Genomic DNA, 12,862 nt, shown 5'->3' with positions numbered 1-12,862 from the left:
AATATCGAAGCACTCTGAATACATAAATATATACAATCCAACATGGATTTGGAAGTGAACTGTATCATAACAGACATTTGGCAAGTACTGCTGGACCCTTGAGAAAAGTGCACTGCCATAAAAAGCTGCACATATTCTTCATTTCATTAATAGAATAGAATAGTGGATGACCCTGAACATTGGAATCTACATTTTTCCCAGAATTTCTATGAGATTACAATCTCCGCTTTGATTTGACGCTTATGTAACTCTTATATTGAGCCGTATCTTTTGGACCATTGTCTCATTGTGAGAGCCATTTATGGTTCAACTGTTTTATAAAAGGCCTCACTCCTCAAAGACTCTCTGATGTTATCCATCAGTTCTATAATAAATTCACGGTTGACTGCGTCCAGGACGTTTCAGAAATCCAGCTCTAGACTATATAGAGCTTCCACCACCAACACTTTGTTTTGGAATCCTTTAGGCCAAAGACACTCTTTTAGATTTTCACCTAATGTCGCAGCTTTAGATTTTTGTCTCTCGCATTGAGAGCACTATGTTCCAGCAGTCCTGATCTTCACCTTGCCTGCCTTGAGCTTCTTCCTCACTCATGGATTTATATTCTTTTTTGGGAGCAGGGGCTTCTTCCTTCATGACTTTGCTTGTAGAGGACAGAGTTGTGCAGTCTCTTTGGACACTCGACTCGTGGCGAGTCTAAAACTTATCAGAGGATGTTCTGACCTGAAAGAATGCTGAAAACTTTCCGTTGGTATATGGGCTTAGAAATGAGAGTGATTGTCTACAGATAGCTTGGAAATGGTTTTGAACCCTGCCTGGACTTGTAGGCATCAGCAGTTGTTTGTCAGAGCATCTTGAAGAGCTCTTTTGGTCTTTGCATGATGTAGCCACACAACTCAAGTTTCTCTCTAATAGTGCTTTAATCCCATTTGCTGCACCTGATTCTAATTTTGGACCTATGATGCAGTGGAAAATGGAAGGATGTGATTTTCCGTACATGCTGACATCACATTTACAGCACTTTCAATGAATAAAGTGCAGAATAATGCGCTTGAATGCAGTCAATCTGTGTAATAAAAAAAACTAGAATGAGTTCATTAAAACAGACCCTCTGGATTATCTTGTATGCACGCTGGATCGCTCATATTTTTATTGCTAGTTATCACATCTAAAGCAGACGTTCAGCGTCAGTATTAACAGGTTAGCACATCCCCGCTACATGTGTAAGCAACACTCATGGTTAAGCAGAGTTTCATCCCGTTGTCTATATTTGCCACCCAGAACACTGAAGTCAGCAGAAAGAATGTTCAAATGCACTGTGGAGCAGTTTATCAGCACAGTCTTTAGCTATACAGGCTTTTATGAAGCAACACAAAATGATAGAATGAACCACCCACCCACTGCAGACAAAAAAATGTCCGTTGGGCCTGAAACATACAATGACAGATTCAAAAACACTTTCTATTCAGTAATTCTGACTGAAGCAGATGATTAAACCGTTTTTCTTTAATTCAATTTGAGGTTTAGATTCCCTTTCATCACAGCTAACCAATGACAGAGAACTGTCGTTTCCATAACAACGTGCGAGAAATGTGATTGTCGAGAAGGCTCAAGCTCGAAAAAATACAATGGTGGCAAAAAGGCCGGTTGTAGCATAGTTTTGCATAAATGTACGTTTTATTTTCACTTTTAGTAACTTCTGATTGCATTTCTAGCGAGAAATTAGTATTGTAGTTTTTAAATATGTGATTAGTTATTGCAAAGCCGCTCCCTGTTTATAATTCAAATAGAATTCCGTTACGCTGCCTATGAAGCCTGTCTCTCTAAGCTGCCTTCATGCACAAATGCTATCTTTGAACATTGCCGTCTGCTATTTGTGATCTTTTTTTTTTACTAAAAAAGCACCATTGTCAACTTTTTCGTGTTAAAAAAGAAGTCAAATGTGAACACAGCCTAAGTTTGTAATAGTTTGTAAAATGACTCACTCCCAACAACCATTTGAAATGAATGGTCGACCTGCAAATCACTTCATTTTCTATACGAGTTACCCAACAGAAACAAAGTGAGTGTGAAACCTGTGGTAATAGTTGAATAATTGTTAGATTATAGACAGTCAAATGCTTAAAATGATGCAACTTGTGTAGAACCTGTTCAGCATCTTTCATTTTCTCTGCATCACTCGACAGGTGCTGCCTCACAATGATCTACCCATTTTTGTCAATTTATGATCGAAAAGCAACAATTTAAAAGTTTTTCTTAGTCAGCTCTGTTCCTTTCGCTGTCAGACAGACAGGGTTTTGGCATGCATCAGAAAGTGTGGCATTCATGCAAGCGTGAGTCACCTCCCAAGTGTCTGGGGTGCATCTTATCTCCTGCCTCCATTAGTGTCTATGAGACAGAAATATCAATACTAACAGAATCATTAAGGTAGCCAATGTGACGCCTAATCTCCTCAGCCTCCTCGTTCTCCTTCTGCCTGAGCGGATGTGCACCCGACCTGTCGTCACCTCTCAGACACATCTGCCAGCTCTCTGCTCCCAGTTTATCTTCACAATCCATCCTGAACTGCCCCGCGAGATGGATTTTTGTCTGCCTGCTCTTCTTCTAGTTCTTCCTCTAGCATATGGATGGCAAAAATAGTACAGGACTAAAAAAACGTACAATGACAAACATAAAATTAAAAAGGAAAGAAAATACATTATTCACCAATTAAAACACAACATGTTACACATTTTCTTAACTAGTTCTTGCCTGCTTTTTATTTGAATGGGTAAATATATTGTGTAATCATTACTCTCAGCCTCAGATGGCACAGGCCTCCCATGGATGATTCATGCATATTGCATATAAAAATGACTTGAGCTTGCCAAAATCATGGGTACCAGGCTGCTACAATTAGCATTTCTAATGAAGATCTAATCACTGCATTTGCCAAAATCTCTGAGGTTTGTGGCATTCATTTTTATATGTTTGTGTCAGTGTTGGGTAAGTTACTCTAAAAAAGTAATTAATTACTAGTTACTAATTACATATTCAATAGTATAATTAGATTACTGTACAAATTACTCTCTCCAAAAAGTATTTAGTTACTTATTACTAATTACTTTCTATATCCTATATCAACCTTGATTAGTTAAGTGATTGAAGGATAGACATGAAACGGCTTATTTAATTCATTCAAATAAATAATATGAAACTACATAAAGTACTCTTATTAATCTTATTAACAAAGTATTACAAATGTGAGAATTATACATTAAAGCAATGATTTTAAAGTTAGACTTTGAATTTTGATGTCATTTCCACTATTGCACACACATATTACACAAAGTATTTAGTTTAATTAAATCAGAAGTAACTGTAATTAAATTACAGAAAAAATAAGAGTAATCCCTTACTTTACTTTTTCAAGGGGAAAGTAATTAAATTACAGTAACTAATTAGTTAGTAACTAGTTACATCCAACACTGGTTTGTGTGTGTGCGCGTGTTTGGCACTTGAGGTCGTTATATACAGATAGGAAGTCTTAAAGGGACAGTTCACCCAAAAATGAAAACTCACTCTCTAGTTGTTCCAAACCTGTATACATTTCTTTGTTTGGTTGAACACAGTGAAAGATATTTGGATGAATGCTGGTAACCAAACAGTTCTTGTAGCCAAACAGTTCTTGGACCCCATTGACTACCATAGTAAGAAAAATGACAATGGTAGTCAGAAGTGCCCCAGAACTGTTTATTTTCCTACATTCTTCAAACTATATCTTTTGTGTTTAACAGAACAAAAAAAGTAATTTTTCCTACTATGGTAGTCAATGGGGTCCAAGAACTGTTTGGTTATAAGCATTCTTCTAAATATCTTTCTCTGTGTTCAACCAAACAAATTGATACAGATTGGAACAACTCGAAGGTGAGTAAATGATGACAGAATGTTTATTTTTGGGCGAGCTGTCCCTTTAAAGTCTGCCATTTTGTGCTAATTGTTCTTCTGTTGTCCATTTTCCCCTCACCGGAGACTGGCCATTATTTGAATAACCATTAGGCTATTGGTTCGTAGCTAAATTTGCAAAGTGATCAGACTTTATGCTGATACTCGAAACTGCAAGACAAAGCTCATATTGACTTTTACTTGTGAAAACTGCATTTGTTTAAATTCTGCAGATCGCCCTGTTGTTTTCTCAAGGGTAACGAACAGTGACCGCTATTTTGTTTATGGAGACTCTACACTTTAAACATACGCGCCGCAATGCATTAATTCATCATTTATTTATTCCCGTAGCTTATTTATTTACACAACGATTTAACAGAACTTTTTAGCAATTTTTTTCTGTGCCAAAATAAAGAAAATATTTGAAGTGTTTGAGTGGAGTGCTCTCACCGAGGTTAGACAGACTTACAAACTCGGCCCCACTCCACAGGTGCGGCGTAAACCGTAGAGAGCGAGGGCTCCATCATTTCCATTTCAAAGAACTCCACGCTGTCGTGCAGCTGTAGTCTAAACTAATACCTGTGAATGAAAGCCAGTGTTCACAGACGTACAGGCTACGCATAATAATAAGCTATAGCAAACAGTTGGGGGAGCGAGTCAGTAAAAACCTATTCATTTGGAAAGCCTTTTAAATATGTATCAGTCTCATTTGTTTATTTGTTATGGAGAGGAAACGTTTACCTCTTATAGATGGTATTTGGGTCGGAACAGAACTGTGCCACCGTGCAGGGCTTTTATTAGTGCAATCCTTTGTGATGCCCTATTTCTTTATTCCAGCAGATTTTGACCCCAGCCTTGGCATGATGACTGGCATCGCTCCAATGAACCCCATGATGCCCGGCCTCGGGATCGTGCCTCCGCCGGTTTCACAAGACATGCCCATCATGAAGGAAATCATCCACTGCAAAAGCTGCACGCTCTTTCCGCCCAACCCCAGTGAGTCCTTTAGTGAACCATTACTGGGTAAATTTCATGAAATATTGGTTTCCAAGATGTCAAACGTGACTTTTTAAATACTTGCATGAACAATTTTCCTTTGTAGGCATGAAAATTAAGGTCTGACATGTAAAAAAGTATTAATGTTAAACGTTAACACTTTTTTTAACAAGACCTTAAAAATCTCATTACCGTAACAGTCAAAAATGTCAATACCAAATCATGTTTTGCTGAAAAACAAACAGACGTTTTTGTTCATTATACATAATTACACATTAATTAAGTATATTTTATAGAAAGTTATAAATGCAACATTTTTTGTTAAAAACTTCCTGTATCGGTAAATAATTTTGTAAACAGTCCAATTGTTTTTTTCAGAATATTTAAATTTTACCCTGTAGCTGGACACGTTACGGTAATGAGCACACAAATATCTTTATTATGATCGTTTTTATGTGTGGCTGAATTGTATGTTGTATATTTGTTATGAAAATGACTGTGATTTGTTAATGTTGCATGCACAGGTTGTAATGACTCGCAATGACGGATACATTTCTACTTCCTAAGATGTGGTACATTGAGCGCTTTTCCACCATCGTGCCGAACCGTTCTAAGCACAGTCTGAAACGGTTAGCCTGGTTCGACACAAATTTTCGGAATCGTGCTAATGAATGCGTGAAGAGGCGTTATTGCTCAGTCTCTTGTGTTACCAAGCCAGCGAGTGGAACGATTACGCAACGAGAATGATTCGGCGCGATGGTGGAAAAGCGCTCTATGATACAAATGTGTTCACTGTACCATTTGCAGTGCCCTTTGACATGTATTTGAAATGTAATTTACTGTGAGACTTGTGAATCCCCTATCAAGTCCACTACGCAGGGCACTATCGAACCTTCAGAATGTTCCCTGTCATTCTCCACAGTCTTGTTTGTGAATACATTATATCTCACTCCATTTAACATGTATGCAGCGATAAGCATTCTTTTTTACCCTCATGCATTTTAAATGATTTTATTGACTTCAGCAATCTGACCTGAAATGCTGACCAGATGGAAAGACAGCCAGTTAAAATGACTGATATAGGCGAGATGAAAGCCACGAGAAACCGCGTCACCCGTATATTGCCTTTATAATATGATTTTCAAACGTGCATGGACACCACGGTCAAGCAGAGCATGTCACGTTGATAAGATGCAGATTTGATTTGAAAAGCCGGCCGCCACTCAGACCCTCAGACTGACGGACAATAGAAGCTCTGTGCTTTAATTTGAGCGAGAAGCCGTCAGCCGTCCTTTCATGTTTACTCCATCCCACCAGCTCAATAAGATCATCCGCATGCCTCTCCCGTCATGGAGAGAGAGGTCAAGCAGAAGAATATAACAAGAGGGGGGTGTCCAGGGGCACTGGGGGGTGATCTCACTGTAATTGGACGGTTGACCTCTAAGGAGACTGAGGTATTCTGGCATATAAAATATGCCACACGGCAGGAGGAAGGTCAGAGGAGACAATGATTACCTGAGAGAGTTAGTGTCCTTCAAACAGCTGATCACGCAGCCGCTCTCATAACAGTACGGTCAGTCGTACCTGTAGAGTGTCCTAATCCCCCCGCTTTAAAGAGAATGACGGACTGACATGCCTGCTCCGGGCAGCCTAATGCTTAAACAAACCACGTCAGACGGTGATTGATTGATAGCGGAATACAAAGGAAGCGTTTAGAACACGACAACCAGGAATCTCAGATGCCCTCAAGTCAAGGTTATTATTTTTAATGAAAGCTATTGTGAAAGAACCAACTACTTGTGAAAAATATCCCAATCGTTTTTTTTAACTGTTAGTGTTTAAAAAAGCCAAGTGAACAGCAGCATGTGTTCATAAAATAATATTTTTCTATTCATTTATGATTCACATACTGTACAGTACAAAAAGAACAGAGCTACTTTTTACTGTATATATAAATCTAAACGAAGATTAATTAATTAAGTTGAAGTATTATTCATTGTTCATTCATATTAGCTAAATATAAACCCAAAAGAACTTCCTGTTTTAGTTACGCAAACGTTTGAACAAAATACAACCAACAGAATATTTATAACATGTTTAAAATGTTAAACAAATATCTTTAAGATGTAATAATATATGTAAGATGTCAAAAAATGTATTATAAATAAAATAAATAAGTGTTCTCTTGCGAAGTTTCACCAATTTTTTATTTTTAAAACTTTATAGTTATAGTTATTGTCATTCTTTTGTGTGAACGAGCCTTTACAGGCAGTTGTCCAAAAAAAAATTATATTTAAAATTTGGACACTTCTAATGAAAGCGAATGTTTATCTACACATGCTAACTTTGTTATCCCTTTGTTTTTATCTATGAGTTTGCCAAAAGCTTGACCTTCACCTTCAAAACCGGTTCCAATTGCAAAGCATTGTGGATATTTTTTCCTGAACTTTCTTGGCTGCATGTTGTGTTTAAAGGTCAATTCAATTTTCACTTTCCAAAAGGTTGCTTCCTAGCCCGAAAAATGTTCAGAATTTGATAGTTTGCAAAGCAGCGGCACTTTCTTCAGCTGTTTGGCCTCGTCATCATTCACTGGGATCGATACTTCAATTGACAACAGAGGGAACTTGATGTACATTGATCCTAGAATTTCAGCAGACTTCATATTGCCTCTCTCACATTCTCCTGTTGAAGAGTAATAAGCATTAGACGTCACAATCTTAAGCAGTGAAGGGCTGATTGTGTCAAGCTCGGGCTAGGAAGACCCAATTGTTTTAGGGACATTAGAATTTGATATTGTACTTAGAAGTGATGATAAGAAAGAAGAAACTTGAAAGAGAGAGCCATAGCTGTGCAGCGCCGGATGCAGAGACTGCTGTCTGATGAGATTTGGGCATATCCATAAACATGACAGTCACCTTTCATCTCATTCAGAGAGAACAGGCTATCATGCACATATCTCGCATTGGAATGAGTCGTCTTTTTTCCTCATCAGTCCATGCAGAAGTGGATTTAATAGCGGGTGACAGCTGTGCTCTCCTGACTACAGCATACAGTAATGCGAAGCAATCGTTCACGGTTACTCCCACCACAGTTGCCAGAAGAAATTATGAAAGTCCTTTTCCCATTGGACTCTGATGGCTAATGCCATTTAAAATGAAATGTACAAAATCAAGCCTCTCTACATCACCACCTGTTCTCAGATTCCTCGCAGGAACACGTCCAATACGTCCTTTGCTGTGTGCCGTTCCCTCACCCTCTTTGTTAATATCTTTCACCTTTTTCTCTTCGCTATCTCTGGTGGCCTTCAAGAAAAAATATGATGGGAAAATATCAGCATTTATAGCATATGTCATTTATCAGTGGTTTTTAAAGGCCAGTGTCGTTGGCTTTGATTGCTGCTGTATTAAAAACATATGGGCTTATTGCTGTCAGCTGCACTCCTTGTTTTATATTAGATTTGACTGATGGGGATTTTTGAAACCTGCATGTTTAATTCGACTCATGTCTTAGAAGAGAACTGGGAAGCCAAACTTAAATCTTTCCTCACTCTAATGAAGGATATAGGAAACACCCAGTTGCACCTGCAGTTATGCACATGTGTGGCAACACTGGAACTGTTAAACTGTGATATAAGCATGGTACTGTTTTATTTATGCATATATTTATTTTCACTGCTTATATGTGGGAGCTTTTAGGAAAGGTTCAGTCTGCCTGGTAAACACAGTCGATCTACCATTGGTCCACTGTCATTATGTAATGGGGGGGGTCCTGGGTAGGGTTGGGTAAAACCCAGTGCCAATATGGCACTGATGCCTAACCGAATCAGAACCCAGATTTACTTGCACCACTTCATTTGAAATATTTGGTTCTGGAACTCCGAAGTGTTAAAAGCATCATCACCCGCAAGTAACGGTTATGCACCAGTACTGTTTTAAAACTATTGATTTGGCACCGGTATTGTAAAAACCTGAAGATCAACTCTAGTTCCTGGGTTCCTCCTTCTTTGACATCTTTTCCGTTTTATTTCATTCCATTGAAGTCAGTATCACTCTTAAAAATAAAGATTCTTAAAAGGTTCTTCACAGCTATGCCACGGAAGAACCAGTTTTGGTTCCACAAAGAACCATTCAGTCACATCTCTTTCTTACCTTTCTATAATGTGAAAAACTTTTTTTCACCACAAAGAACCGTTTGTGAAACAGAAAGGTTCTGAGGATGTTAAAGGCTCTTTATGGAACCTTTAAGACAAAAAAATGATTGAAAGGATATAGGGCTGGGTGGAATGACGGAGATTTTTCTATTCCGTGTATTCCGCGGAATTTAAATAAGTAGGCCTGGTTAACTCGGTGCTCTTCAAGTTGTGTGTTATTATGAAAAAAACATGTGAATTAATTCACCCGTAACAAATTAACAAATCAAACATTATTTTGACCTTCTTTCAGTCTGTAGTTTCATGATCCGCTCCAGTCCGGCGCTTCTCTCACCCGCAGTGCTCGTGCAGGGGTGCAGTGATCTGCACGTGTATATTAAAAAGCTCATTCTCACGTATTTCAGAAGTCAGGTCGCTTTGTAAAGCTGTTAATAGTTTTAATAAAGTTGAACTTTAGGCGAGCCAAGGCGAAACTTCCGTTGAAACACTCGATGATGCTCGACACGTGAGCTCTTTTAACATGACGCGCTGCTACTGGGAGACGCTTGTGGAGTCACCAGAGAGTCGCAGTGCAAAGACAAGCACGATAATAAACAAACCTAAAGACAGAGAGTCGCATCTAATAGAGAGTGAAGAGCTATGAAGACCCCATGAACACCAGTTTATAACACCAGTCGTATACTGTACTCTCATTGTTTGTGCATATTCATACTTCATTGTTATACTTGTTGTCTATCTTCCTACTGTATACATATGATATAGCCAGAAGATAAATATGAATAAATAATAAATCTGATTATCAGAACTTAATTTGATATCGTTCGTACATTTTCATAATTTGCCTACATTTTAACTATGGCGAGCATTTAAATGAACTGTAATAAATGAATTAATTAAATCAATCTAAGAAAAATTAGGTATAAGATATAGAATTAAAATGGAATTAAAATAGAATTAAAAAACCAAACTATTGGCCGATAGTGTGAAAAATTGCTTTTATAAACAGATACCGATCATTGGACGATATACAAGTGCATCTGTAAAACAAAAGTTGATTTTTGTGGCTAAAGATATTTTCTAAAGCCATATTTTTAAGATATTTTGAAAAGTAAGAAGGGAAAGGGTGGCGATGAGGCCTTGAGCCAAACTAAACGCTATTGAATATGTCTGTGTATCTAGTTTATTTCTGGTTTTTAAATGCGTTTTTGTGAGTTTCAATCGAAGAAACAAAGCAATGTTGGAATAATCGAAAATAGTACACTGTCTTCTTTCTCCCTTCTGAAGAAGGAAAAACGTTTTTGAGGTCTTTATTCTACAACTCCAGCCTCAGCTTGACTTTACTCCATCTCTGCATCACCACCTGAACACCATTCCAGTCTACTGAGGTTCATAAATTACCATTGACCTAACATTGCTATCACTCACTGTCGTTTGAAAGCCTGTCTTTCTGAAGGTGAGCGAGAGAGAGGGCGTAGCCAATATCATCATGTTTTCTCTCCATAGCCTGTAGACCGCATGAGAGGAAAGCAATTCGGTGCCCGGTTGTAGATATACCTGCCATCATCAGGCCAGGCTGCATATGCTGTCTGTCTCTAGCTTGAGAACCCACAGTCTGCCCTGGATCTGTGCCCGTCGGAGTGACCTTCACATCACGCAAAGGTCTCCTCATCCAAGAGCTCAGGGTTCGGTCTGTGTGAAAGGCTGGCTTTGCCGAGAGCACTGCCAGTCTGGCATGTTTCCTCACTTCAACCCACTTGTGACTCACATATCAGCCACACTTCCCTACACCATGGCCCGCAGAGGCCTTTAACCTCAGTTAAACAAACTATTGGCTGTGCCTCAAAAGCTAATATCATAGGCATGTTCAGTAATTCGCATCAAACCTAGTTGACTTCTTCGGGCATAATAGACAATTTTTCAAAAGTGATAGTTCACCCAAAAATGAAAATTCTGTCATCATTTACTAACCCTTATGTCATTTCAAACCTGTATGACTTACTTTCTTCCACAGAACACAAAAGAATATATTTTGATGACTGTTGGGGACCGAACAGCGGCAGCACCCATTGACTTCCATTGTATGGACACAAAACCAAAGTCAATGGGTACCACCGAACTAGCATTAAATCAAATGTGCCCATTTCTACATGTATTCCTTGAAAAAGAATGTCTAATTCTTTTATCATTTACTCACCCTCTTGACATTTTGTCTATCTTCTGCAGAACACAAAAGAAGATATTTTGAAGACCGTTGGTGACCAAACGACGGCGGTACCCATTGACTTTCATTGGTTTTGTGTCTATACAATGCAAGTCGATGGGTAATAATCTTCAAAATATCTCCTTTTGTGTTCTGCAGAAGAAAGAAAGTCATACAGGTTTGCAAAGCTCTATTTGCAAACCTGCAAATAAATTCCAATTGCAAAGCTTTATAATAACCTATAATAAATAAAAAGAAAACATCAAAGTGTACAAATAATGCATTATATATTGGTTTCCTGTGGAGAAATCCCTGTTTAAGGTGCCTGTGAACACCACAGGCCTCCCGTGGAGACACTGGCACACTTTCTTCTTTCAAGAGGGACAATTCACAGCAGGACGGCTGTCGAGCTGAGTGAAGACTGGCTTTCAAGAAGACAGCACCCCTCATCTGCAGCCTCACTCCCGACATCCCACTCGAGCAAACAAAAGGCGCAGGACTCTTTCTTTTACGCTCACACACGGAGTTGGGCACATCACGCAGTCGAGACTCGAGGAAGCTTCACGGAGCTACATGCTTGTTAGGATCACCGGTTTACACTCCTTTGATCTGTTTGCTTACGTCTCAGTGTGACTGATGAAAGTTTTCGGTTGCCTGTCTTCGTGGGACGGAACGTCAGTCTCAGACGATTTCCTTAGTACCTTACTTGTATCGCACCCGGGTCCTAATCAAGTTCTCGGCACCGTTGTCATCTCTGTCGTGTGTGGCGTGCGAGGGGGGGATACACCTGCGGCGGTCTTCATTTTAACTGATTAGCGTTCAGCTTGTTGACGACTGTCTCGCGGTTGAGCGCGCACAGAGCTGGAGGTACACTGCCCTCCTGCATCTATGTTCCTCTTGTGTCATCTTAACTCACTTTTCAAAGAAACGCCGGAGACGACACAGGATATTTAGCCACCAAAGAACATTGGTTTGTCAAAAATAGGCTTACAGTTACCGGAGAAACTCTCCAAAGCTATCTCAGATAATCCAACTCAGATCCGATGCTGCGTTGTGTGTAATTTCATATCACCGTCTTGGGGTGACAATGGAAACACACCAACTTCCGACAGCATCGAGAAACTTATGAAATGATATCCTTTGCTTAAATGATATTCTCTTTTCTTGCTGCACTGTGGATATGAAAACAAAGCAGTGGGTGTATTTGATTTAGAGAAGCTTAAAGGAATCAGACTCTTTGTTGTGTAGCTTCTAAACAGATGCTCTTTTTTATTACCGGCTCAAACTGTCAGGAGACTGTGAACGTCAAACCAAAATGTTTTATGCGCATTTGACGGAGTAAACATTTGCTCACCTGGGCCAGAAACCAATATTTTTCTTGAAGCATGAAAATAAAACTACTTCCCTTAAGAGATACTCAATGATCTCTGTTAAACTAGCAGTCTTGCTCTCAGCGCCTCTTATCGTGAGAAAAAAACGAAATGTTTTTCCTGGATTTTTGTACTTTTTAATGCAAGTTATATTATGATATTTTGTCAATTTTCTATTGATTGTTGCAGCTTCTGGTGATGCGGTTAATTCAGCGTTTATTC

The 12,862-nt window shown here is 38.9% G+C and overlaps 1 protein-coding gene across 7 annotated transcripts in view; it reads left to right on the top strand.

Annotated features, from left to right (window-relative positions):
* Nucleotides 1-12,862, top strand: part of enox2 (ecto-NOX disulfide-thiol exchanger 2) — a 233,394-nt gene that overhangs the window by 169,413 nt on the left and 51,119 nt on the right. For 4 of the 7 annotated variants that reach the window (XM_057348903.1, XM_057348898.1, XM_057348900.1 and 1 more), the window contains one exon: nucleotides 4,762-4,947. In XM_057348903.1, the coding sequence (XP_057204886.1) occupies nucleotides 4,762-4,947 (186 nt within the window). The remainder of the gene's footprint in view (nucleotides 1-4,761; nucleotides 4,948-12,862) is intronic. The other 3 variants (XM_057348899.1, XM_057348902.1, XM_057348901.1) reach the window with 3 other exon arrangements.

Source organism: Triplophysa rosa, linkage group LG13 (assembly GCF_024868665.1).
Source record: "Triplophysa rosa linkage group LG13, Trosa_1v2, whole genome shotgun sequence".
Lineage (NCBI taxonomy): Eukaryota > Metazoa > Chordata > Actinopteri > Cypriniformes > Nemacheilidae > Triplophysa > Triplophysa rosa.
The sequence above is the reverse complement of the archived record's forward strand: the minus strand, read 5'-3'. Positions and strand labels throughout refer to the sequence as shown.